Source organism: Theobroma cacao, chromosome 1 (genome assembly GCF_000208745.1).
Source record: "Theobroma cacao cultivar B97-61/B2 chromosome 1, Criollo_cocoa_genome_V2, whole genome shotgun sequence".
NCBI lineage: Eukaryota > Viridiplantae > Streptophyta > Magnoliopsida > Malvales > Malvaceae > Theobroma > Theobroma cacao.
The window spans coordinates 2,093,722-2,118,081 of record NC_030850.1 but is presented as its reverse complement, the minus strand read 5'-3'; the positions used below and the strand labels follow the sequence as shown (position 1 = coordinate 2,118,081).

Below are 24,360 nucleotides of genomic sequence, written 5' to 3'. Positions count from 1 at the left end.
ATATGCCAATATGATATAATGACATGTCATCTTGATATTTTCATACTTCACATCAATATCATGTTAACTCTATGTAATATAAAAATAATATGTATTATTTTAATTAATAATAATTAATAATAAAAGTTTAATTGGTTGAAAATAAAGATATAAAGATTTTATTGAATATAATAAAAAAAATTTATTTAAAATTTTTAAAATAATTATGAGATTTTCTTAGGTATTGTGCTTTCAATAAAAACACTTTTTGTTTTTTTATTTGTTTCTTGAAGTTGGTAGAGAATTCCGGTCTTACTTGTCCTGTCTTTGGGCTAACAGATATTTCCATAATTGGGCTTTCTTAGCTTTTAGTGGGCCGGACCCGGGATCATTGAGCGGCCCATACTGTGTTTGTTTAATTTATTATTATTTTTTTAAAGATGAATAATATAAACACCTTCAGAACAAATTAAGAGAGCGTCAACGCACAAGAAAAGGATAATACCAAATTAGTGCTCAGTGCGCAAATTTGTACACTCTGGTGTGATCGAACTTTCCCGCTCTCTCGGAGCTTCTTTTATGAATTCTCCGTTTGTTTCTCGCGAAATTTCTGTTATTTGTGCAATGGAAGAAACAAAGATCAACTTAATCCGCTTCAAGTAACCAAGCTTCAAACAGAAATGTTTTTCAACAACTTCGTTAAAAGGAGACTATCGTCTCTGCTTCGTCCATGGCTGGAACAAGATCCCGAGCTGGACCTCCAGTTAGGGCTCATCAGTTCCATCGCAACCGCCCAAAACCTCCGTCTCGACACGTCAGCTCTCAACCGCGAGCTGGTCGACGGTTCATCTTCTCCCCGCTTCATTTTCAAGGAATTTGTTATCGAAGAGTTCGTCGTTCGATTCTCTAATTGGTCTGCAACCGCCTTCACTTTCGAAGCTCGTGGAATCAAAGTTACATTATCGTATAAGTAAGCCACGTCACTCGGTTTCACTTTTTCTTTGTTTATTGGTTTTTTTTTAAAAAACTATGTAATTTCTTTTGTTGAAGGGAAATGGAAAAGGAAGGTACTAGAAAGGTGCGGAAATCGAGTTATGCGGCGTTCGAGAGTTTGAAGAAGGATTTATTCATGATCGATCCGGAGGTTCTTTTTTACCCTTTTCTGGCGTTATTTTATATAAATTTTAATTGCTTGGAGCTAAATCATGTTTCTAAGTTGCACCAGACATGACAATGATTTAGTGGTCAAACTTTGGTGTTTTACTTTTATGGATTATTAAACTCATCAACGAATTGGTAATAGCCATAAATTCCATCTCAGGGAGTGTTAATAGTTGGGCTAAACGTGGTGGAGTAAGTAGCATTGTTAATGTCTTGTTGGTATTGAATTCAATTAAGAATGAACTTATTATTAGGTGCCGTTATTTCAATTACAAATGGTTTCCTGAAATTTTTTCCTTACTGCATAGTTACTTTTAAAAGTGATAGTTTAAGCATCTCTATGCCTCTTTGTGCTCAACTGGGATGATGTATTATTGTATCACTGAATCTCATTGAATTAGAAGATTCTTTTCCTTAGCTCATCATTTAGGTGTGCCAATACTTTTACTACTTGATTTGGAAAACATGGCCAAAATGACTTTGGCTTTCTTCCTGACCAGGGTAGTGCTCTGCATGATATTCTGGAAGCAATCTTGGCTACTAATTGTCGGAGAAATCGGGTTAAGTCTTCTTTTTTGAATCTCATTCTTCAACATTGCCGTCTACAGATACTTAGCATTAATTTGCAAGTACAAGTCCCTACCTTAAATGAATCCTTTGCATATTTGTTGGAATTAGAGGAGTTCAATGCAGAATCTCTACATTTTGTTCATGGGTGTCTTTGCAGAGGGCTTGCTAATGTACTCTTTCTACCTCTGAAGGAGGGATCTTTGGTTATCAATTGTAGTTGCTTTAAGGTAGGGTATAAGGAAAGCAATCAAATTAACCATATTTGTTCCTCCGGGACACTGTCTGCTTGCATCAAATTATACGATTTCAAACTTGTAGAATTCACTCTTCGAATTCCAGAGTTAAGTTTCTTATTTTCTCCAGTTGATTTTCCTGTTTTCATGGAACTTAGTAAAGTGTTCTCAAAAGAATCCAAGCGGGTCAGAAATGGTCGGCATCTATGGAGACTAGCAGCAATCAAAATTGGCCATGTGATTTTGGCTCCCAAATTGTCATGGTATAAATTAGTTGGTCTTACTATTCTGTGGCTACATTATGTTAACCATTACGAATATTTGTTGTCTCTAATTCGATATCGTGCTGATCACTTGTTGGAAAGATCTGATATTAAGATGCCAAGAGACAAGGTAATTTTGACTTCAGCTAAGCACTATTGGGAGGTGATATCTGACATTGAGAAAGAGCTACCTGCTGAAGCTATTGCGCAGGCTCGAACTATAGCTCGAATTAAAGCTGTGTCAAGTGATCAACATTCTGAAGATAATTACAGAGAACTCTTTGTTAATTCCTGTTTCAAAACCTTTGTTTGGAAAGTTATGCACAGAATTTTCCAGTCAACAGCATGCCTTTTCTATCTCAGGAAATCTTCAACTCAAGATGAACAGTTTGTTGGACACCTGGGAAATGTTTCTGAGTGTTCATATTCACGCCTCCGCTTCATTTTAAGTGTTGGAAAAATTTACATTACCCTTTCCTCAATGAGTGGAGTTCAAACTGTTAGTGAAAAAGTGGAATCACATATTGGGATCTCATATTCGGATGTTTTTTCATTCCGTTTCTCTATTAAAGTGTTGTTACTAATGTACATAGAAGACATCTTTGAACAGACATTGTCTTTCTCCTGTGGAAAACTGAAAGTCAAGTATTTCATCAGTTCTGTTGGAGGAGCAAAAGAGAGAGTTAAGAATTTGAAAAATATTTTGCATGGTGAGCCTGCAAAAATCTTTCTCCTTTCAGAAAGTAATAAAACCAGTGCTTGCAGTCATGCAGATGGTGGTTGTGACCCATGTCTAGAAAGTTTTATAGGAGAAATGTGCTTGAATTGGAGAAGAGCTTGCAAGCAATTTGAAGAAAGTGAAATCAAGTGTCCTGAAAATCCACGCCTTCTTTTTGAGATGAAAAGCTTTCTGAGACATCCAGATCTCAAAAAACTGGGTTCCGGGCTTTGGAAATGCAATTTGACGGTGGGAAAGTTCAACATAGTTTTGGGATATTTGTCAATACTGTCAGTGGTTATGCTTCTTAGGCAGATACAACATGCGCTAAACTGGACTCAGGGAAATGGGAGGGCCAGGGATCTTTCGTATTCTCCTCGAAGTACTGAGCATCAACCAGATGTTAGTTGGGAAAAAAAATATGAGTGCTATTCTAGTAAAACAAAGATGTGCCTTCTTAGAATGCTTACTGGGAAAGGCATTCAAATAGGAGTGCTTGTAGCTGGTCCTCACGTCCAATTGTCATCAAGGAAGATTGGAGCAAGGAATGTTAATGTAGGTGTGAACAGCCATGTAGTTAGTGGGAACGATTTTCACCTTGGATTTGATATCTGTGACATTGAAGTTGTTGTTTGGCCAACTTCAAAGTCTGATTTGGCACCAATACACACCTGCGCAGAACAGGATGATGAAGATCCTGAGTGCCTCAGGTTGCAGGAGCTTAAGATACTTGATATTCCGAAACTGGAAAATACAAAGTATGCATCGAAGGATGGGAATTCTCTTCGTTTCTATCTGAGACTCAATGGCTTGCAGGCTTACTTTGAGGACATGGTAGAAAAACAGAAAAATCAAATATTCGTACTGGATCCCTTAACATTTCAGTTTTCATCCTTCAGGTAGGGATTTGAGCCTTTTGTTTTTTTATACAAATATTGAAAAGTTAATTTATGGTTGGTTGCTCTGCCTAAACTCAGTAAGATTTAATGGTTAGTTAGTGCAACCTGCTTTTCATTTCTTTTATTGAATATAATTTTTAATTTGGTTCTAATTGAGCTTGCAATCATATTTGTTAATTGTTTGATGTTATCAAAGCATTGTGTAGATTTTGAAGTTACCTTCACTTTTTCTAGAGTGTATATTCAGCTGAGTCGAACTCTTATGCGGCATTTTGGTAGTCTCTTATGAAACATTGTTAATAAATATAATAAGATACTGTTTTCTTATTCAACTTTAATGTAAATGATTAAATGGTGCTTATTTTATTTATCTACTGAATGATTCATAATTTCTTTTCCGTAAAAATTTTAATTACTGGAATAACGTTTTATGCGCTGAGATGTATTGGATTCGTTTCTCTTAATTGAAAATTTGACATTGTGTTTTTGAACTGTGGCAAGTTAGTGGAATATGCTTCCAATTGAGTGATCTTTATCTCTTGCTTTAAACAAATAGATTTATAAAAGCCTTGTGATTCTTAACTGACATGACATGTACTTGACTAATGATTTATTTCTGCCCGTCCTTCTTTCTCTCTGTCTCTCCCCATATATATAATGTTTGTGAATTGTGTTTCCTGTCTTCTTTCTGTTATCCGTCTCTTAACGCCACCAATTTAATTATTTGTATGTTATGCAATTCTTTAATTCTATTATAGATCATGGTCCTCACTTTGTTTAGAAGTTTTTGATGACCAAGAATATGTATCTGTCACAGGGAGTGTGTACATTCGTTTAGTGCAACCTCTATTGCTTTTTCAACGGCTTTTTATGGGCTGGCCATGGGATTTACTATATTATTATTTTTTGATGAGTTGTATGCTCGCATTCAGGTGATTTCCTTTCAACTCTTGTTGTCTAATTGGCTTTGACCGTCTTATTATTTCTGAGCATGCATTAATTTCTTATGTGATTATGATAATTTTGCTGTTTTTAATCAAAATGCAGGATCATTATTACTACTGAAATTATAACCATTGCAGCATTAGTTATCTTAACTACTCATTAGATGCACTCGAAATAGTTTTTTAGTTGCTTCTGTCTGCTTTCTAGATGCACTTGAAATAGTTTTTTAGTTGCTTCTGTCTGCTTTCATTGTCTCTTTTCCTTACGATTCAAGTTAATACCCTCTGATTCCTTTTTGATTCATTTACATGCTTACTTGACCTTATACAAGTTAATGATAATTAAATGTTATTTGTTCCAGGTTCTTACTGGTTTATTTTCTGATTTATCACATCCTTTTCACAACTTTAGCTTTCCTGGTAACAAATCCGTCCATATGTTTAGGAGACAAGATATGGTTTCTGGGGTTACTGAGGATGAAGAGCTTAATACAAAGGCAACACCCTTGATTTATAATAACACGCTGTTTTTAATTAATGGCATCTTTAAACTCAAGTCAGTGGATATCTTTCTTTGTAATTCTGGGATATGCAGTAAAGAAAGGAGTTCGAAGATAGGTCTTGACGCTGGTAGTAGTAACAATCCAGCTGCCAATTACTTATCTGATTGTGGTATTTGGATTTCATTCCATCAAATATGTTTTGACATTTTGTGTGAGGAAAGGAAATTGGAATTACTCATTGATTTATCAGGAATTCAATCTGTGATCGTCAGATACCAGGACTACATAAGAAAAAGTGTTAATCGCCCTGCATTTAGAGAGTTTGTGCTTTGTGCAGACAATTGCTTATATGAGGTATCTCTTTCTCATTGCCTATTAACTTTGTTGTGGAGTCTACCTCAGATTTCCTCATCTTCAACTAGTGTGAACGAGAGGCTAGATGCTTCTACTTCTGAGGCTAATGCATCATATGCGGTGGTAGATACCTCTTTTAGCAGTGAACAGGAGCCAAGTTTTCAGTCTCCTGATTTTCTTCAGAAGTTGGGCTTTACTTCGAATATCCAAGTGCCATCTTCAAGCCATCGGATATTCATAACTGTGGTAGTGGCTGAGGTTTTTATGACAAGGTGTTCGGTGAAAAATATTCTGATTGGTGCACAAAAATTCAATAAGCTTCTGTCATCACTTTATGTTGGGGCAGAATTCCAGACAATTGCTTGGGGAATCCAGGTGCAAATATTGTAGATCATTTATGTTTCTTTTATTTTTCACTTGCTCAGACAATATATGTTGGAACCATTTTTTTTTCACTATGCTTTTGGAATAATTAAATGTGAGGGATAAGGCATGATTTAGCCACCTGATGTTTTGAAATGTACATTTAATCCATTGAAAATTTTATTTGGTTCAATCAAGTTATAAAATACTATTTTCATCTATTTTATAATCTTAACCTGTGATGAATGACGCATGATGGGCAGGGAGGTTTTCTTTGCCTTGAAACAACAGCTTTGGCAATGTTTGTGCAGTGTTTTGCTTCCTACATACATTGCTTAAAAAATGTAATATGTATCGTGCAATCAACTGCCAAGCACATGCAAAGAGCTGAACGTGATGATAATCATCCTGTTGGTGGGCATGCCCAAGAGATGCCCCTTACATCTCAGCAAGGCAAACGGCAACTGCCAGAAGCTTTTAATTTGGATCTTTCTCAATTTTCTCTTGTTCTTGTCGAAAGTGAATCAAGTAAGTATATCCCTTCTTTAGTTGGATGTTTTGATTATCCATATTGCTTTCAATAGTTAGTCCACCTATGCAGATCATATTCAGGAATTTTTGTTGGAGCTTGATCTTAGTCTGAATCTTGATATGGCAAATATGCGAAGGAAGTTTATGTTTAAGCTTTCTCGGTTATCAATCTTTTCTCAAGTCATTCAACAAAGTGCAGAAGATGAAATCCAAATTCTTCATTTCTCTTCTGCCCAATCAAATGAATTATCATCTCATCCTATATCTAGAGAATCTGCTTTAGCCTTTCAGCATGAAGATGGGAGTTGTCTGGTTGATGACGGTTGCTCAAGAGGTCCTGTTTCCCCGGGGGCCTTTTGCTTGCGTCATCAGGACTATATCTTGAACCATCTTACTGCTTCTTTATTAGTTGAGAAGGCCGAAGTTAGTCCTTTGGACCCAAAACAGGTTTGGGTTGGCAGTGGTTCTGTTTCAGGTTTTGATATGACAATTTCGTTGTCAGAACTACAAGTAAGAAACTCTTTATCTTTTCCCATTTCTTCCTTAATTTTTATGACCTGATGACTTTCTAAGATACCATCATTATAGCATATGCATACCTTGTTTCTGACTATAACTGTGAAGGCTCATGTCGCTGGATCTAACTTACTTTGCAACATCAGATGATTCTGTCCATGGTCTCGTCCTTCTCTGGTTTATCTGGCAAAGGATCGAGTGGTGAATTTGTGCAAAGGAATTGGCCATATAACCAACAAGATGACAATAACTTTGAGGCGAGGATTCCTGATGGTATTTTATTTTCCAATGATTTTTGTCTGTTGTTTGCAAGTTTTGATGAACCTGTACTGAACATTACTCATGATATGCCCAGGAGCAATTGTTGCTATTCAAGACGTACACCAGCATCTGTACTTCATGGTTGAAGGTGGAGAAAATCAGTACTCTATAGGAGGTGCAGTTCATTATTCCCTTGTTGGAGAAAGGGCTCTTTTCAGGGTATATTTCCCATAAACTGGCATTGTTAATGCGAGCTTCTTAAAAGGAAAAAAAAGGTTGTTTGCATGTATTTTATATGAGAAAACCTAGATTTGTACATGCTGGTGCAAAATTCAGGTTGCTTTTCCCTAAATCCTTAAGTTTTAAGAAATTAAGATCGCTAATTTTTCTAATTCTCTTGAAGTATAATGCTTTTTGAGCCAGCCGATGCAGTGCCCCGTCAATTTTATTACTATATTTTTGTTTTATTTTGCTTATTTGTTGACCCTGTTCATACTGCTATTTTGTTCGTATGTGTGAATTGTTATATTTACACTGCTGAGAAATTTGGTTACTGCTATTTGGTATATATAGAGAAGGAAGATGCCTGATCTTATGAATTATTACATGAATATGCAGGTTAACAACTCATTCCTCATACCCCCTTTGAATAGGTTTTTATTTGTTTTGTCAAGTCGTTCTAATGCCTTAATGATTATATATACTACTGCCGTAATATGTACAGGTCAAGTACCAAAAACAAAAATGGAACTCGTCAGCTTTGTTGTTCTCCTTAGTATCATTGCATGCTAAGAACAACTCAGGGGAGCCATTGCGATTAAACTCTTATCCAGGATCAGGTTTTGTTGAACTTTCCAGCACCACTAATAATTCTTGGGCACTTTGGAGTATTCTTTCTTGTAAACGAGAGACTTATGACGGTGACATTGACTGGGAGCCTTACAATCAAGGGCTTAGAAATACTTTTTACCTGGTGAACAAGAAGAATGGATGTGCTGTTGCTTTCAGTGATACGGTTCCAGTGTTTGTCAGGAAGCCTGGAAATCCATTCAAGTTCAAAGTGTTTAGTGATATGTCGGTTGCTCAAGATGTTGTGACATACAGTACATACCCTTTGAACTCTTCTGGAACCGAGGTGAATCAAAGTGCTCATGAAGGTGGAGAGAGTTATTGGGAAAGTCGAAATCCGCCCTGCATTGATATTACTATTGACAAAGTTGCTTTTACTGTTGTCCACGAACTTTCTGATACAAATGACAGGTTTCCTCTCCTTCATGGTTGCATCAATGGTACTCAACTTACTTTACAAATTCTATCCACTAAAGCCAGAGTTATATGCACCTCAAAGGCTTTGCTTCAATACTTTGATGCACAGACAAACTCTTGGTGAGTGTTTTAAGCAGAACAGAAAGGAATAACTAATTATTAAGGCATTTGCCTTTCTCTGAAATTAATTTTCCATTTAAATGTATCTAATAATTCCCCCTTTTGGTTGCAGGAGAGATTTTCTTCGCCCTGTTGAAATATGTATTTTCTATCGTTCTTGTTTCCAAAACCCACATGGTGTGCCTGTCCATGTCTATTGCAGAACCAAAGAGGTCTGGAGTTATATATGCCATATAATATTTCTTTTATGGTTCCTTTTACTATTTATAACATTCTTAACAATAATGCCGGGGCATATTGGCAGTTGGAAATATCCCTAACTGAGCTTTCGTTGGACATTCTTCTTTTTGTGATTGGGAAATTAAATTTGGCTGGTCCTTTTTCAGTGAGAAGCTCCATGATTCTTGCCAACTGCGGCAAGGTCAGTTTGTCACTCCCATATTTTTATCTCCATTAGTTAACTGACTTAACTGGTAGAACAAATTTTGTGCGGATTGATATGTCTGACGCCTCTATCTGATCTATACCTGATGAAAATTTATTTCAAGCCATATGAAAAAGTGATACTGCATAGAACATCTACAATCCTCATTCCTTGGATCACTAGACTCATACTGTTAAATAATCTTCATGGGTTAAATTCAAGCACAGAATGGTAGGGGTATGGAAGCATCAGGCTGCCAATTCTGGATGCTGTTGTTTTGATTTTGTTGGATATTGCTTGAGAGCTTATTTAGTGTTTTTTGTTTTCATTTTAATATGTAATACCTGATTCTGGGCCAGCCTTAACTGATGTATTCCACCTGTGCTCCATAGCATTCATCTTCCGTCCTCCTGTCACTTCCTTTCATTTATCCAAGATTGTTGTACTACTGAATCTCGTGCTTACTCAATTTTAACCATTTATCTTACGGCAGGTGGAAAACCAGACAGGTTTGAACCTTCTTTGTCACTTTTATGGCAAGCAAAGTGTGACAGTGGGCAGGAAACAGTCTGCTTCCTTTTCTTTAAGGTACCTCCTGGAAATGCACAGGCCATATTTTTCCTGCTTGCTAGTTTTTTTGCCCAAATCTTACTTCCTGCTTTCTTGTAAACTGAAAGTTGCATTTTTGCATGACTTTTCAGAAACAAACTAGTATTGACAGATGCAAGTAGTTCCTCAAAATTTAATTTTATTAGTACTATTAACCTTTTTGTTTTATAGGGTTTTCCATACAAAGCTTATAGATTTATGTATACATGCATCTGTGCCTGTGCATGTAATTTATGCACATTTATGTCTATTAAGGATTTGAGTCAATTTTTTTACTTATTAGTTGATCCTGCTCTACGCATGTTTGTAAGGGTCTCAGCTTTTGAAAATCAACCACCAGAAGCAGCAGCAGCCCTTTCAATCCAGCTTTCCCTTCCTGGTTCATTTACAACTTCTCCAATTCATCTTTCTCTCCTAGGAGCTCAAACACTTGCTTGGAGAACACGACTAGTGTCACTTAAAGGTATGTGAATCTGCTACCTTCACTATGCAACTCATTGAAGAGTTTTACTAAGTTGTTTCTCTTGTTTTGAGAAACTTGCATCAAAAGACTCTAGAAGTAGCATCATAATATCTACTATACTGGTGAGGAAATGAAATGTGCTTTTGTCAGTTCAAATTTGCCCACGATATTGAACAATCTAACTACTGAACCTATGAAGCACCGACACGTCTCAACCCCCTGCATATCAGTGTCGTGCCCATGTCTGACACAGACATTCCTCCAATATGTCAGAATACGTATTGGACTTAGCGGGATATGGAAAAAAATAAAAACAATATTTGTTTATTCATACACAGCAATCAGCAGTAGATTTTAAAAACAAAACCAAGAAAAAGGAGAGACATTGCCGCTGGTGAAGCGATGCTCATTGTCACTGAAAGGCAAAAAGGAAGAAGAGGAAGAAGAAAAGACGACTCCCCTGCACTGCTGAAGCATGAAGAAGATGAAGAAGAATAAGAGAAATTAGGCTTTCCCTTTCAATTATAACTTGGCTTTCCATTCCAATTAGTCTTAGTCTAGCCCAAAAGGCAAAGGATTGTCTCTTGGGCTCTTGCCTAATTGACAATTATATGAGTTTGAGCCTTGAGATAATTTAAAAAATTTTTAATTATTTTTTGATGGAATAAAACTATTTAAAATCAATACGAAATGTGAAAATTAGTTTAATTGCTTAAAAGATTTTGAAGAAAAAGGATTTTTATAGGAAAAAATAAAAATAATTTATATATGGTAGTAAATTAAGTAAATTATATTCATATATATATAATTTACTTTTTATTGCTGTATCTTTGTCATGTCATGTCTTAACTTTCTAGAAAATACCGTGTCACCCTGTCCATATCATGCCGTACCGTATCCTGTGTCCATGTCAGTGCTTCATAGCTGCTGACTTAATTGTCACAGATCAGTTGAACTCTAGGAGAATAAATAGGACAAAAAAAAAAGGGAATTTTTGATCTTGTATCTTACATTTCTAAATAACAATTTTTGGCTATGGCAGCTAATCCACATGTGCAACTATGTATGAAATGTTATAAATTTAGGTAATGGATGCTTATGCAGTGTCAGTTACCAATATCATTTTTATTAGACTCTGTATTAGCACATTCCAGTTTCATCTAACTCTGAATTATATATAAGGTCTAATGTGTTACATACGGGAGAGAGAGAGAGAGAGAGAGTTTTGTCCATGTTACTTTGTACAAAAGAAAGTCAGGGAGGAAGTTTTAGTCGTTTGTATTTTATTATTTTTATATACTTTGTTTAGAGGAAAATATCAGGTAAGTTTTCCTTGTGTCATTTTATAAAATTTTAATGGAGCTTGTGTTGTGTGTTTGTATGTGCATGAAGAATTGGAGGAACATGCAGAGGACTATTTCCTATTTGTAACAGTCCATTCTTAATTTAAATATTGAAGGAATTGTTTCCATGTGTTATGTGTCTTCTATAGAGCTTATGTTGGACTTTAAAATCTTTGGGAAGACATTGTTTTACTAGAGTGGGCTTATTGATATGTGGGGTTTGACTCTTATTCTGCTTTTATTGGTGATAAACAATCCATGGAATTTGATGGTTTATTACCAAGCCAGGTTCTAATTAATGGCATGCCATGTTGGTTTGATCACACACCAAAGTGCACTATGGTTGGCAGCAGATTCCTCTGCAGACCACTGCCTGTAATTTTTAATTGGTTATATGGGTGGTAAAAGAGGGCTGAAATTTCTGGGAGAACAATATATTTGCATTACAGCAAAGTGACGTGAGTTATGTTTTCAAGGTTCTAGGAGCTTTAAACATTCTAAACAACCTAAGATGACATATTTTGACTTTTTGGTTCAAAATAGACCTGTAATACATTTGGCGGCAGAGGTTTTGAGCACCTTGGCATGCTCATCTCTAAAATATCCATAAGGTTGGTATTTTGAGCCAAAATTGGAAAAAAGTCAATTTAGGAGCTGCATTTCTAAGATAGAAACTGAGTCAAGCTGCGTGAGGCTGGTGTGAGGAAACAGGTCAATTTTATTAGGTTGAAGTGATTATTTTTAGGTTGAATTGTTGGTCTTTTCATCATTTTTCATTGCTAAATTTGTAGCTGGTTCTTTGACAATATCCTGCTTGCTATCAAAGATGATTTCAAAAAGTTAATTGATTTACCTTTTCTATGGTTCTTACCTGGACTTTATCTTTGTTTTGTCCCCTGCTACCATCTTTGAACAGATTCAAAATCTTACCCTGGGCCATTTGTTGTGGTTGACGTTTCTAGGAAATCTGAGGTATTTGCCCAAATTTGTATTCTCACTGTTACATATGCACAAACAGATGCAGATATATATGCTTTTATTGTAACGTTCTTTGTTGTTCTTTCTTGACATTGATGATAATTTGTAGGATGGTTTGTCAATATCAGTTTCTCCATTAATCAGAATACACAATGAAACTAAATTCTCTGTTGAGCTACAAATTAGTCGACCGGAACCAATGGAAGATGAGTTTGCATCTGTGTTATTGAAGGCTGGTGATACATTTGATGACTCCATGGCATCATTTGATGCTATAAATTTCTCTGGTGGATTTAGAAAAGCGGTGATGTCATTAAATGTTGGTATGTGTTGCTGACACTGCTGCTTAAATTTAATTTCTTACTATCCTTTAATTTTCCTCTGATTGTTGTGGGCTATCTTCCTCATCTTTTGTATTAGTATCCATGCTTATGCTCTTACAGTGTGTATTATCACCTTGGAAGGATTTGGATGTGGTGTGGTAGTATGTTTCCACTAGAGCTCATCATGTGTCTGCAGAAGTTATTCAATAACAGATGCTCATTTTCTTACACATGCATTTGGGAAGTGTCATTAATTTGATTGAAGCTCTAAATGAATTGAACATTTTCATTTAGGCATAATCTTAAATAAGAAAGTATTAATCCACATTGTGTTCTACTGTCACGCCATGTTGATTTATTCTCTCTAGTTGGTTAGCCCTGCCACTTTAACTGTTCAAATACTTAAAAGGTTTTTGTTTTTTTGGGCAAATTATACCATTATATATGTTTTCCCCTTTTGGTGGTATAAGTGGGGCTTCAGTACAGCATTCCCTTTTTGGCATTAAGAGGAGTCAGATGACTAGGCTATTTGGGACCTCATGTGACAATGGACTTGGTACAATGTTTTCTTGTACAAAGCTTGCTGCAGTACGATGTGTTCTATGTACCATGTGATATTATAGTGGAAGAAATATGAGGCAAAACTCAAAAGTTATGCCCTAGGGTGTACCTTTTTTCCCTTTAATTTAGAAATTGAAAGGTTGTTATGTGGAAAATAGAAAAAAGCTTGTGGATATAACGGAGCTCACATTCAAGGTTATTAGATTTTGGCAATCTTTTTTGTACCATATATCTAGATAACTAGCCTTTGCAACAAATTCCAAATTTTGACTAGCTGAAATTGCCTCATTTATCAGGGGGCTGCTCAACCAGAATAAACCTTGACTGTAAATACTTAAAAGTAGTTGTCTGTATTTGGCCAAATGGTAAAGTGCATGTATCCAGCTCAAAGAGTCAGGTCTGAATCCCCCTTTCCCAACAATCCTATCGTATAAAAAAAGTAGTTGTTTGTATTCCAGATTTCTTTGTTTTCCTCAGAATAAATTACTTCTAATGAAGATGACAATGTCCAACTTACAATTTTTAACTTTTTTCTCCCTATTAACTGCCATTACTTATTTGCCAAGTATTGTGAAGACAATGATGGTCAGTGCTTTGAGAAAAAAGGAGGAAAAGAAAGAAATGAGGGGGTAGAGGGGGATATAGAAACAATCTGCTTGCTTGTCCTTTCTTTGCATCTTGTGTGATTTTTTATTTTCGGTTTATAGTCTTCTGAGGTTTGTGTGGTTGGCGATAATGCAGGTAACTTCTTATTTTCTTTTAGACCTGAAATCTCAAATGACTTGATGCATTCTGATTCTCCGCTTTCAGTTGAGTGGTCAGATGAGATTAAAGGTGGAAAGGCAATTCGTCTTTCTGGAATTTTTGATAAATTAAGCTATAAAGTGCGAAAGGCTTTATCTATTGGATCAGTGAAATGTTCCTTTAGCACAACGTGCTGTACCATCAAATCTGCAGCTGCACATCTTTCTGACGTGCACTTTTTAATTCAAAGCATTGGGAGAGAAGTTCCTATCATGAAACCTGATAAGTCTAAGGATGAGCTTCAGAATAGACATGAACCAATTTCACTACAGGAGGAGAAGGAAGTTTTTATTCTCCCCACTGTGCGGGTGACCAATCTTCTGCATTCAGAAATACACGTGCTTTTGACTGAGACAAGTAAGACCTGCAAGTTTTTGAACAATAAAGTATTTCTGTTCTTTTAACTCTTTTAACTTCCATCTTGTTGCAGATTTATGTACCCCTACTGGCCATGATAACATTGGGAAGGAGGCAACTCTACCTTGCGGATCAACTGTCGACTTTTATGCTAATCCTGCCATAATGTACTTATTTGTTACTTTGACTGCTTTTAGTTCAACATGTAAACCAGTAAACAGTGGTGAATGGGTCAAAAAGTTACTGAAGCATAAGAAGGATGTTCCTTGCTTGGACATTGACCTGGATTTTGGTGGTGGAAAGTACTTTGCATCCATAAGATTATCCCGTGGATACAAAGGCATATTAGAGGTTGTATTCAAATGTGGTATCTCCTAAATTTTTCTTGATGTATGTATTGTCTAAGGGGCATATTCCATGAATTTTGTTTTCAATTATGTTTGGTTTTGTGTGATGTAGAAGTTCCAGTGCATGTTTGTTAGCTGAATTATGTATCTGTTGCAGGCCACTGTCTATACACCAAATACCCTGAAAAATGATACCGATATTTCTCTTTTCTTCTTCGCTCCTGGTCAGAAGCCTTCTTTTAGGTAGTTTCTATCTCTGAAAATTGTTAGCAAATTCTTTAAGCTCTGGTTTATGACTGTACTTAAGTACTTGAGGACCATAAATATCTGCAGAAATGAAATGGGGAGCGTTCGTCCTGAATTCGGTTTAGTTTTGCCTCCAAAGTCAACAGGGTCATGGTTTCTGAAGTAAGAAAAATTTATTTGGAACAATTGTATTAGAGTAGAAAGTTCATTATCTACCTTTGTGATCAAAGAATCTTTCGATATTATGAGTTTCTCTGTTTCTTATAAACATTTTATGCACCTGCTGTTGCCAGATCTCGTAAGATGCGTCTCAGATTATTAGAAGATCATGCATCTGAGACACAGATTGATTTAGATGCTCTATCAGGCGCTACAGAGGTAAGCTTGGAGATAGAGGAAAGATCTGGAGTGAAATATATTGCAAAGTTTGGGGTATCTATGGGGCCCACATTGAGTAGAGTTGTGCCATCGCAAATAATAACTATGGCTCCAAGGCATGTTGTGCTGAATGAGTCAGAGGAAACTATCACTGTTCGTCAGTGTAATTTGGAGGTTTGTATCTACCAATATAGGATTTAGTTTTTCTTTTATGCATTTCAAGTTCTTACGTCCTGTGTTCTTCCCCTTTTTGGCGTGTGGGTGTGAAGGTTGACATAGATGGCATGATTTCCATCAACAGTAGACAGAGAAGAACGCTCTGGTTGCAGACTGAAATTAGCAAGAGGAGAGAATACAGTGTATTTGAGAATTTCATCAAAAAGCACAGAAATGATAGTGATAGTTCTTTAATATATATTCAGTTTCAGTTGAATGAGTCTCAATTGGACTGGTCAGGACCATTATGCATCACTTCATTAGGATGCTTTTTCCTAAAATTCAGAAAACAGTCAAATCAGTTGACAATAGAAGACAAAAAGATTGTAGAATTTGCAGCAGTTCATGTAGTAGAAGAGGGTTCTACTATTGTAGTGCGCTTCCAGAAGCCACCAAATGGCAAACTACCATATCGGATTGAGAATCATCTGCCTGGTGTATCTCTCACTTACTTTCAAAAGGTTGTGTTTTTATGCCTTGTTACTTATTTTCATCTCAAATTAATGGATGCTCATTGAGGTATTCTATATGTATTAATTTGTTACTATTATTTATTGCTGGAGAATTTCCCAGAATTCATCAGAGCTGGAGTTCCTTGGATCTGAATGCAGTGTTGATTATACCTGGGATGATGTTACTCTTCCTCATAAACTTGTTGTTGTAATAAATGGTAATCACTTACCTCTCATTACTCCACACTTGCATTGCATGTATTTTTATAGTAATTTATGCTGTAACCAAAATTAGACATTTGAACTTGAAGAATGGAACATTCAAACTCCCTTGTGGAACATGTTTGGATTTATCATATGTGCTGTTGCTTCCTATGCATATGAGCTTTATAATTTGCCTGAGTGTGGAGTATTCACTGTGGGTGCACATATATACTTTCTCTTCTTTTCTCTCTTTTTTATCTGATTGATATGCAATTTATTTTCTTTACTTTTAGTTTGTTCTTTGGGCAATCATCATGATGGTTGCAAACCTGTATGTCACATGATCTAGCAGGCTCAACAGTTAGAACAATATAGAAATAATTGGAGGACTGCCCTTTCAATGAGGCATTGAATGTTACAGTTGCTTAGTGAATCTGAATAGACATTCCCATCCCTGACAATGTAAAGTATGATTTATAGCCCAAGCACAATGTGGGATAAAATCTTACTAGAATGCAGAAGTATCCCCCAGTGACATTAACACCTGTGTCTCTGCGGAGGTGTGGATAAAAGTTACAAACTGTCATGCATAAATCCTTTATCCTTGTACCATTCTCACTTTAAGCAAACAAATCCTCAAACCACACCAGGGTCTCATAGATTTTTTCTGAGCTCTCACCCACAATTTCTTAACTAGGATGATGCAGGAAACATTTGACACCAGTAATACATTTCTCCTGAGCTCTCACCAGGTTTGGCAACCTGTGAAGAGTTTATGGAGATTTCTATGAAGATAGGCAATAATGGTTTCTTGGTTTGTATTAACCATCATCCATTTTTAATGGGAGTGCTAGGGAAAAGAAGAACGTGTAGAATGTGTATTATACTTCACGTTTAAATACCTGTTTTAATTTGTTTGATATGAACTTATATTATTACTTGCCAATTCACCATTAGGGCAATCATTGACAGAATTTGGGAAGACAGGAGATATAGGATGATGTTTAAGAAAAAAAAATAGTACCCAAGGCCTGGCAAATCAGTTACTGCTTTCTTAGAAACCAATTTTATTGACCACCTGGATACTTGTAAGTCGGTATACTCATTTTTGGAATGTTAATGCCTTGTTCAGATAATAGACACACCTTTTAAGGTCATTGGCTAGCTATTGATAAATTTCATATTTAAAGTTTATTCTTTATTTGTTAGATGCTTTTTATGTTGCTATGTGTTTCTCTTAGACATGGAGCATGATTTTGATAATAAAACAATTAAAGGGTTTGATAGAGAATTATGTGTCAAAATTTGTTGATCTTTTCTTGCATTTCATGAATGAGAATTCTATTTTGATCTTTCATCCCAATGTTCTCTCTGTTGTGTGCCGTAATTTTGTCCTGCAGACAGGGACATGCAACAAGAATGAGGACATTTTTTGAAGTCTCCAATGCTCTGCTTATCAAACTTAGAAAGTGTTTGAGTTTTATATTTTCTTGTCCATGTCTTTAGTTAGAATGGAAGTGGTCATTTACTGTAGCAAATGTACTTGGAGAATTATCCAAGTAAGCATGTTGCATGAAAATATATTCTTTATAGTTTCTTTAGAATTGAACTATGCATTTCCTCTTTGAATTATCTAAGAATACCTGTTATACGAAGATACATTAGCTCTAAGCTGCTAACACGTTGAGCAAAGTGCTGATGAAATTACTGGGTATGCTGATATTCCTTGTAGATATGAATTTGCCACGTGAAATCAACTTAGACAAAGTGCGGACATGGAAGCCCTTTTACAAACTTACACAAGAAAGGTTAGCATCTCATATGCTTTTGGACAAAAAATCCAAGGGCAGGAGAAGTAATTTTGGTGACCTTAAGGGCATGAATGCTGTAAAGGTGGGGTATGAAGTATATGCAGATGGTCCCACACGGGTTTTACGGATTTGTGAGTTTTCAGATATCCATAAGCAAAACAAAGCTTTTCACTCATGTGCAAAGATCCGAATGAGAGTGTCCCAGTTTGCTATCCAATTGCTTGAACAAGGAAAAGAGGTCTCTCTCTCCTCCCTCTCTCTTTTGGAGATAATTTTATTCCTTCATTGTTTGAAACTCATGAAACTTAAAAGGGATTTTGCAATATGTTCAGGTTTGCAGATGTTATGCTTATGGTTTTATTTGTAGAGGAGATTGTGCTTAACTGCTTATTTATCTGTTTTTCCCAAACTAGACTATGCCTTCTAGGCCTTCATGACTAAATTTAACAAGCTTTACTTTGACCTGAAGTTGCTCAAGCATGAGGCCTTGTTGAACTGTGACCCACCAGGATTCAGATTCTAAATAGGGAACTAACTACTTAATGTATAAAAACTCTACTACACATAAGAGAACACATGTAACTCTTAGAGACTTTATAAACCCTGGATTGACTGAATTGCCAAAAATTATGATCTTTCTACTGATTGAAAATCCTTAAAAGTAAATTTTCATGGCATGTAAAACTTGTTCTTCCATGGCTGCATAATACTTTTTCATCCTAGGATGATTAATGAAGTAAATAGCCTTCAGTGCAACAGAACTATTGCAAAAGTCTACATGATAGTATTAAATAGTAAAAATTGGAATTTGCTTATTTGATCGTATTGTGTATTTATCAGTTGTTTGATGAAGTGCATCTTGATGATACCAGTTTGTTCATCTAATTGTCTTTATTTGATGTTATAATTTTGTCAAGGATTTAAACCAGAGTTCAACACCATCTTATACACCAGTTGTAGTTGCAAGGCTTCAGAATATTTGTCTGGATTCTGTCTTCACTGACCAACAGAAATTTAACCAGATTGTTGTACAGGTAACAATGTTTCCCTGCGTTTGATGCCGTAATAGGTGTTAATGCTATATATGGATATTTACAATTTCTGTTGTGGAACACTAATAGCTCCTTGATTTAACCCTCAATGTAGTCATTGAATGTTGATGTGAAGTGGATGGGAGCTCCTTTTGTATCAATGCTTCGTGGACATCAGTTAGACTACAGTGATGAGAATGATAGCATACTCAAAATTGTATTTGTCCTACTTTCAGTGGGAACTGATGTTAAACAAGTTAAATATTCATCTGTCATTTTGCAGGTATAATGAGGCACTTAATGTCTAGCTTTTTGGATGTCTCCTGAACTTATATAGCTTTTGTTCCCTTTGTTTCCATTTGCTTTTAGAAACTATTGAGAACTGCTGGATAATTGATGATATCTTAGTTTTGAAGGAGCTATTTACTTCCATGCAATGAGTAAAGCAGCTCTAATGTTGCTTTCTCTTACACAGCCAATTGATTTGAATGTTGATGAGGATACTTTGATGAAAATTGTCTCATTTTGGAGAAGATCTCTTAGTGACTCAAATGCTCCAAGTCAGCAGTTCTATTTTGATCATTTTGAGATCCACCCAATAAAGGTACTATGCTTTCTTCTATTATATCTTGACAGACTGTCTTAAATTACCCCATTTAATTGAAATCTATCTTGTACATACAGATTATTGCTAGCTTTGTTCCTGGGGAATCCTATTCAAGTTATAATTCAGCCCAGGACGCTCTGAGATCATTGCTGCATAGTGTGGTAAAGGTGTGACCTGTGTGCTCTGCTCTCTCTTAATATATGCGTGACTGATTTCACTCATTCTTAGATAGTGAAACATGCTTTCTTTGTTGTCATGTTGGGTAGGGTCAGTTACTTGTTTTTACCTCCTTTTTGTGCTTCTATAGGTTCCTCCTATAAAAAAGATGGTTGTGGAGCTTAATGGCGTCTCGATTACGCATGCTCTGGTAACAATTCGTGAATTGTTAATAAGATGTGCACAACATTATTCATGGTAAGATCTTCATTTATATTTTGCTTGTTTTGTGATTATATGGTATCCTCACTTTCGAATGATATAATCAACCAGGTATACCATGAGGGCCATCTCCATTGCTAAAGGCAGCCAATTGCTTCCCCCAGCATTTGCATCGATTTTTGATGACTTAGCTTCATCTTCTCTTGATATCTTTTTTGATCCTTCTCAAGGACTGATGAATCTTCCTGGTATCAAATGGGGTATGTTCGCAATGTGGTTTGTTCACTCAAGTCTTCCTTTCCTGTATGGCTTCACTCCACCCTGGAAAAAGAACATGTTAATAATAGCATCTATAATATTTGTTTTTCATTTTCTGCATCAATGATTTGTCTGGGTGTAGAGAGGGCCATGATCACCTGATTGTAGGCTCATGAACTACACCACTGAAACTGCAGTTGGGAATTTCATTTGCAGTTGTTGGACTAAGAGAAATATAAAAAGTTCATAGTTAGTTCAGGGTACTTTCTTTTTGCTGTCAGAGGTAATTATTTTTAAGGCGCTGATAAATGTGTAAACTGAGCATATTGCGATCAAGTCCACGTTCCAATTTCTGATATATTTAAGCTGGTTGTATATTATGCAAGAGTTAGCCTAACAAACAACCCTACCTCTCATCTTGTCAACCATAAGCCCCTTATTATGGTTCTTTGAAAGTTGAGATAGTTTATTTCTGCTTTGGGCATTGTGCACAGGTACCTTCAAATTCATTAGTAAATGTATCCATGGTAAAGGTTTCTCCGGAACAAAACGCTACTTTGGTGATCTGGGCACAACTGTAAGTTTTATATACTTTCAATTAGGGATATGGTTTTTCTGTTTCTCTCTGCAATTAACTAAGTTATTTCTATGCCAACTCTCCAGCTGAGAAAAGCGGGAACTAATGTAGTCTTTGCTGCTGTTACCGAAATATCTGACTCTGTTCTTAAGGGAGCAGAAACAAGTGGCTTTGATGGGATGGTACCAGTCAATCTTTCATTCTGGATATGTTTGCATGACAAAACTTTTCTAGTTTATTTTCTAGCTATTATTTAATGATATGAGAATTACAGTACAAATTTACCTGTTGAAACTGACAGTTGACTGTTCATATTATTTTTAGGTGAGTGGATTTCACCAAGGAATATTAAAGTTGGCCATGGAGCCATCAGTCTTGAGTACAGCTTTGATGGGGGGTGGGCCAGAAAGAAAAATCAAGCTTGATAGGAGTCCTGGGGTTGATGAGGTAACACCTTTGTTATTGTACTCTAATGTTAATTCCTTGTCTTATTATTCTGGTCAACTCATGTCCTTGCCATAATGAATACATTTCATTTATTTCCTCCTTGAATTGACAAATAATAATAAAGATATAGATACCAAGTAAAGAGTGGTCAGGTAACTGAGTCCATGAAGCATATTAGCAAACGTTAACAAGACAGGAACCAGTGTTTTATTACATATGTTATTGAGAAGAATCTATATTGTTCTGCTGGAATTCAGATTGTTATTGCTTTGCCTTATTGCTGTGGGGCTGCTGATTCTGCTGGACTTATTAACAAATTTTTTCTATTGATTCTTCTTTTGCTTTAATAGACACTGATAAATTTTGGACTTCTGCAGCTGTACATTGAAGGATACTTACAAGCTATGTTGGACACAATGTACAGGCAAGAATATCTTAGAGTCAGAGTAGTCGATGATCAGGTAACTGGTTAAGTGGGAAAAAAAAATCATTTCTGCAACAAAGATTTTTTATTTATTTGAGATTGAGAGCGCACTTGATGGGACATCCAATCTACATGGATCTTTCAGAATTATAATATCACTTCTAACAAAATGTTTCTCTGAATTTACCTCGCTTTCAAGGACAAATTTTGGCTGCCCCAGTCTTCCCATCCCACCACCATGTTTAGAATCTTGCTTCACCTTATTGACTTATTGTGTCTCAACTATGCTCTGACTAATGTATTTGTGTATTTAGGTTATCCTTAAGAACCTACCTCCTAGCAAATCCCTCACAAATGAGATCATGGATCGAGTAAAGGGGTTTCTTATTAGCAAAGCATTGTTAAAAGGAGATCCTTCAGCAGCTTCTCGCCCCATGCGCAATGTTCAAGGAGAAAGTGTAAGTGTATCCATCAATTTAATGAGCCTCTCTGTTTTCTTTTCCTGCTTTGAAGGTGCTTCAACAAATGGTGTTATATGTAAGCATAAATTGTTTAATGAGAATAATAATGTTTTCAGTCTTTGCTCAAGTTTTCGTACATATGGAACACTGTGACAACATGTGAGAGTCAAGATTAAATCGTCAAAAGAAGTTGGTGATAATTTAGTTATCTGCATTCTTGTTAATATTAGTTACCTATGTATGAACAGAAGCATACCTGTGCATGGTAGATGCCCAATCCACTGCCTTAATCTGCGTTGCTATAACCCTCTCTATTACTCCTTTTTCTAGTATTTAAAATATTTAGACATAATACTTAAAAGAAGTCTTTGAATTATTTAAGAAAATTCAATAAAGTCTTTATTCTTTTATTACATTCATTCAAGCTTTTATATTTTTATTTTCAGTTAAATAAACTTTTATGATTAACAATTGATTAATTACGGTTAGTTAAAATGTCATTTGTCATTACCCATTAGTCAACCGTTAATTATAAAGACTTATTTGATTTAAAATAAAAATACAGAGATTTAATTGAATAAAAACTTACTTAAATTTTCTTGAATAGTTGCAGAGTTTTTAAAAATTTTATACCAAAAATTTAATAAGCACAAGATTTAGCATTAAAATGAAAAATGTAGTGTAGATATTTATGTTAGGCTAAATGTTTTGATGGTCGTAGCAGCAAATGCCTCTACCTAGCAAACTCGTTCATGTGGAATCTATATCTATATCAGACCAAATTATTTGCATTTTCCCAACATAATTTCATGCATGTTTTAGTGTCTTTTTGTTATATGTCTCAGTACGCTAATGTTTCAAAAATATTTGGCCACTTTTTGGTTTCTGCATCATCCCTTCTGCAGCTAGTTCATTCTCGTTGTTTATTGTAAAAAGGGTTACATGCATATGTGCATTGTTTATTGCCGCACTACTTCGCTCTCTTTCTACTAAAAGTATTAATCAATAGATAATTCTTATTCCAGGAATGGAGAATTGGACCAACCATCATAACATTGTGTGAACACCTCTTTGTGAGTTTTGCAATCCGTAAGTTAAGAAAGCAAGCGGATAAATATATCAGGAGCATCCAGTGGAAGAAAGAGTTAGAGAGTGATGATCTCAAAGCAATTATCCCTGCAAACACAGGAGAAGAGCAAAACGTAAGGTTTGTTTGGAAATGGGGCATTGCCAAATTCGTTCTTTCAGGTATCCTGGCGTATATCGATGGAAGGTTATGTCGATGTATCCCTAACCCTGTAGCGCGTCGAATTGTGAGCGGCTTTCTATTGAGTTTTCTCGACCAAAATAATGGCTGATGAAAAGCTGAATTGTATAGCTAGGCTGATATTCCTCTGTCTTTTTTTCTTTCTCTTTCTATATAGCTCTACTTCTCTTAAAATTATTTATTTACATGATTCTCTCATATACATGCATATACACATATATATATATGTATATGGGTATGAAATAATGATATCTAGGTAATGTTTGGTATGAAAAAAGTGAAAACACATTCCTTACAATGTGTTTAATTAAATTACATTGTAATGTTTGTTTTGCAGTAGATCATTACAATGTAAGATTGTAATACAATCATATTACAATCAAGGGATATAATGTGATTGTAGTTCAAAACTAATACAATCACATTATATTGTATTTTGTAACGTTATTAAAAATATTTTTATCTTTCAATTTTATTATTTTGTTGAAAATATTTTATAATATTATAATTAAAATAAAAGATATTAAAATAAAATATATAATATAAAAATTAAAAAAATAAAATAAAATATAAAAAATTAAAATTTATATAATATAAGTAAAAGAAATTAAAATAAAATATATAATATTAAAAAATTATATTAAAAATAAAATATATGATATTAAAAATATATTTAAGAGATGATATTATATAAAAATTAATAATAAAAAATA

General features: G+C 35.3%; 1 protein-coding gene across 3 annotated transcripts; it reads left to right on the top strand.

Moving 5' to 3' along the window:
* LOC18611032 lies at positions 477–23,986 on the top strand. 3 transcript variants are annotated; one of them, XM_018128895.1, is made up of 36 exons: positions 477–943; positions 1,030–1,123; positions 1,641–3,823; positions 4,641–4,755; positions 5,130–5,999; positions 6,251–6,515; positions 6,589–7,028; positions 7,181–7,307; positions 7,390–7,514; positions 8,020–8,681; positions 8,794–8,893; positions 8,986–9,102; positions 9,599–9,693; positions 10,026–10,177; positions 12,437–12,492; positions 12,608–12,821; positions 14,124–14,543; positions 14,617–14,894; positions 15,048–15,133; positions 15,224–15,298; positions 15,430–15,688; positions 15,784–16,191; positions 16,304–16,400; positions 18,119–18,435; positions 19,115–19,231; positions 19,344–19,511; positions 19,704–19,832; positions 19,913–20,002; positions 20,143–20,249; positions 20,325–20,473; positions 20,966–21,048; positions 21,135–21,230; positions 21,373–21,495; positions 21,873–21,956; positions 22,234–22,377; positions 23,406–23,986. In XM_018128895.1, the coding sequence occupies exons 1-36, from the start codon at positions 660–662 to the stop codon at positions 23,736–23,738; spliced, it is 9,462 nt and encodes a 3,153-aa protein (XP_017984384.1). In that variant the 5' UTR covers positions 477–659; the 3' UTR covers positions 23,739–23,986. The 3 variants fall into 3 exon arrangements, with proteins under 3 accessions (XP_017984384.1, XP_017984387.1, XP_017984390.1); XM_018128898.1 differs by lacking the exon at positions 4,641–4,755 and having other exon boundaries at positions 5,213–5,999; XM_018128901.1 differs by lacking the exons at positions 1,641–3,823; positions 4,641–4,755.

Excerpts from the sequence above, each read along its gene's own strand:
- LOC18611032 (XM_018128895.1), top strand. The coding sequence starts at position 660 with ATGTTTTTCAACAACTTCGTTAAAAGGAGACTATCGTCTCTGCTTCGT. Across the intron at positions 9,103-9,598 it reads TTCTTGCCAACTGCGGCAAG|GTGGAAAACCAGACAGGTTT; the intron begins GTCAGTTTGTCA and ends ATCTTACGGCAG. Across the intron at positions 12,822-14,123 it reads GGTGATGTCATTAAATGTTG|GTAACTTCTTATTTTCTTTT; the intron begins GTATGTGTTGCT and ends GCGATAATGCAG.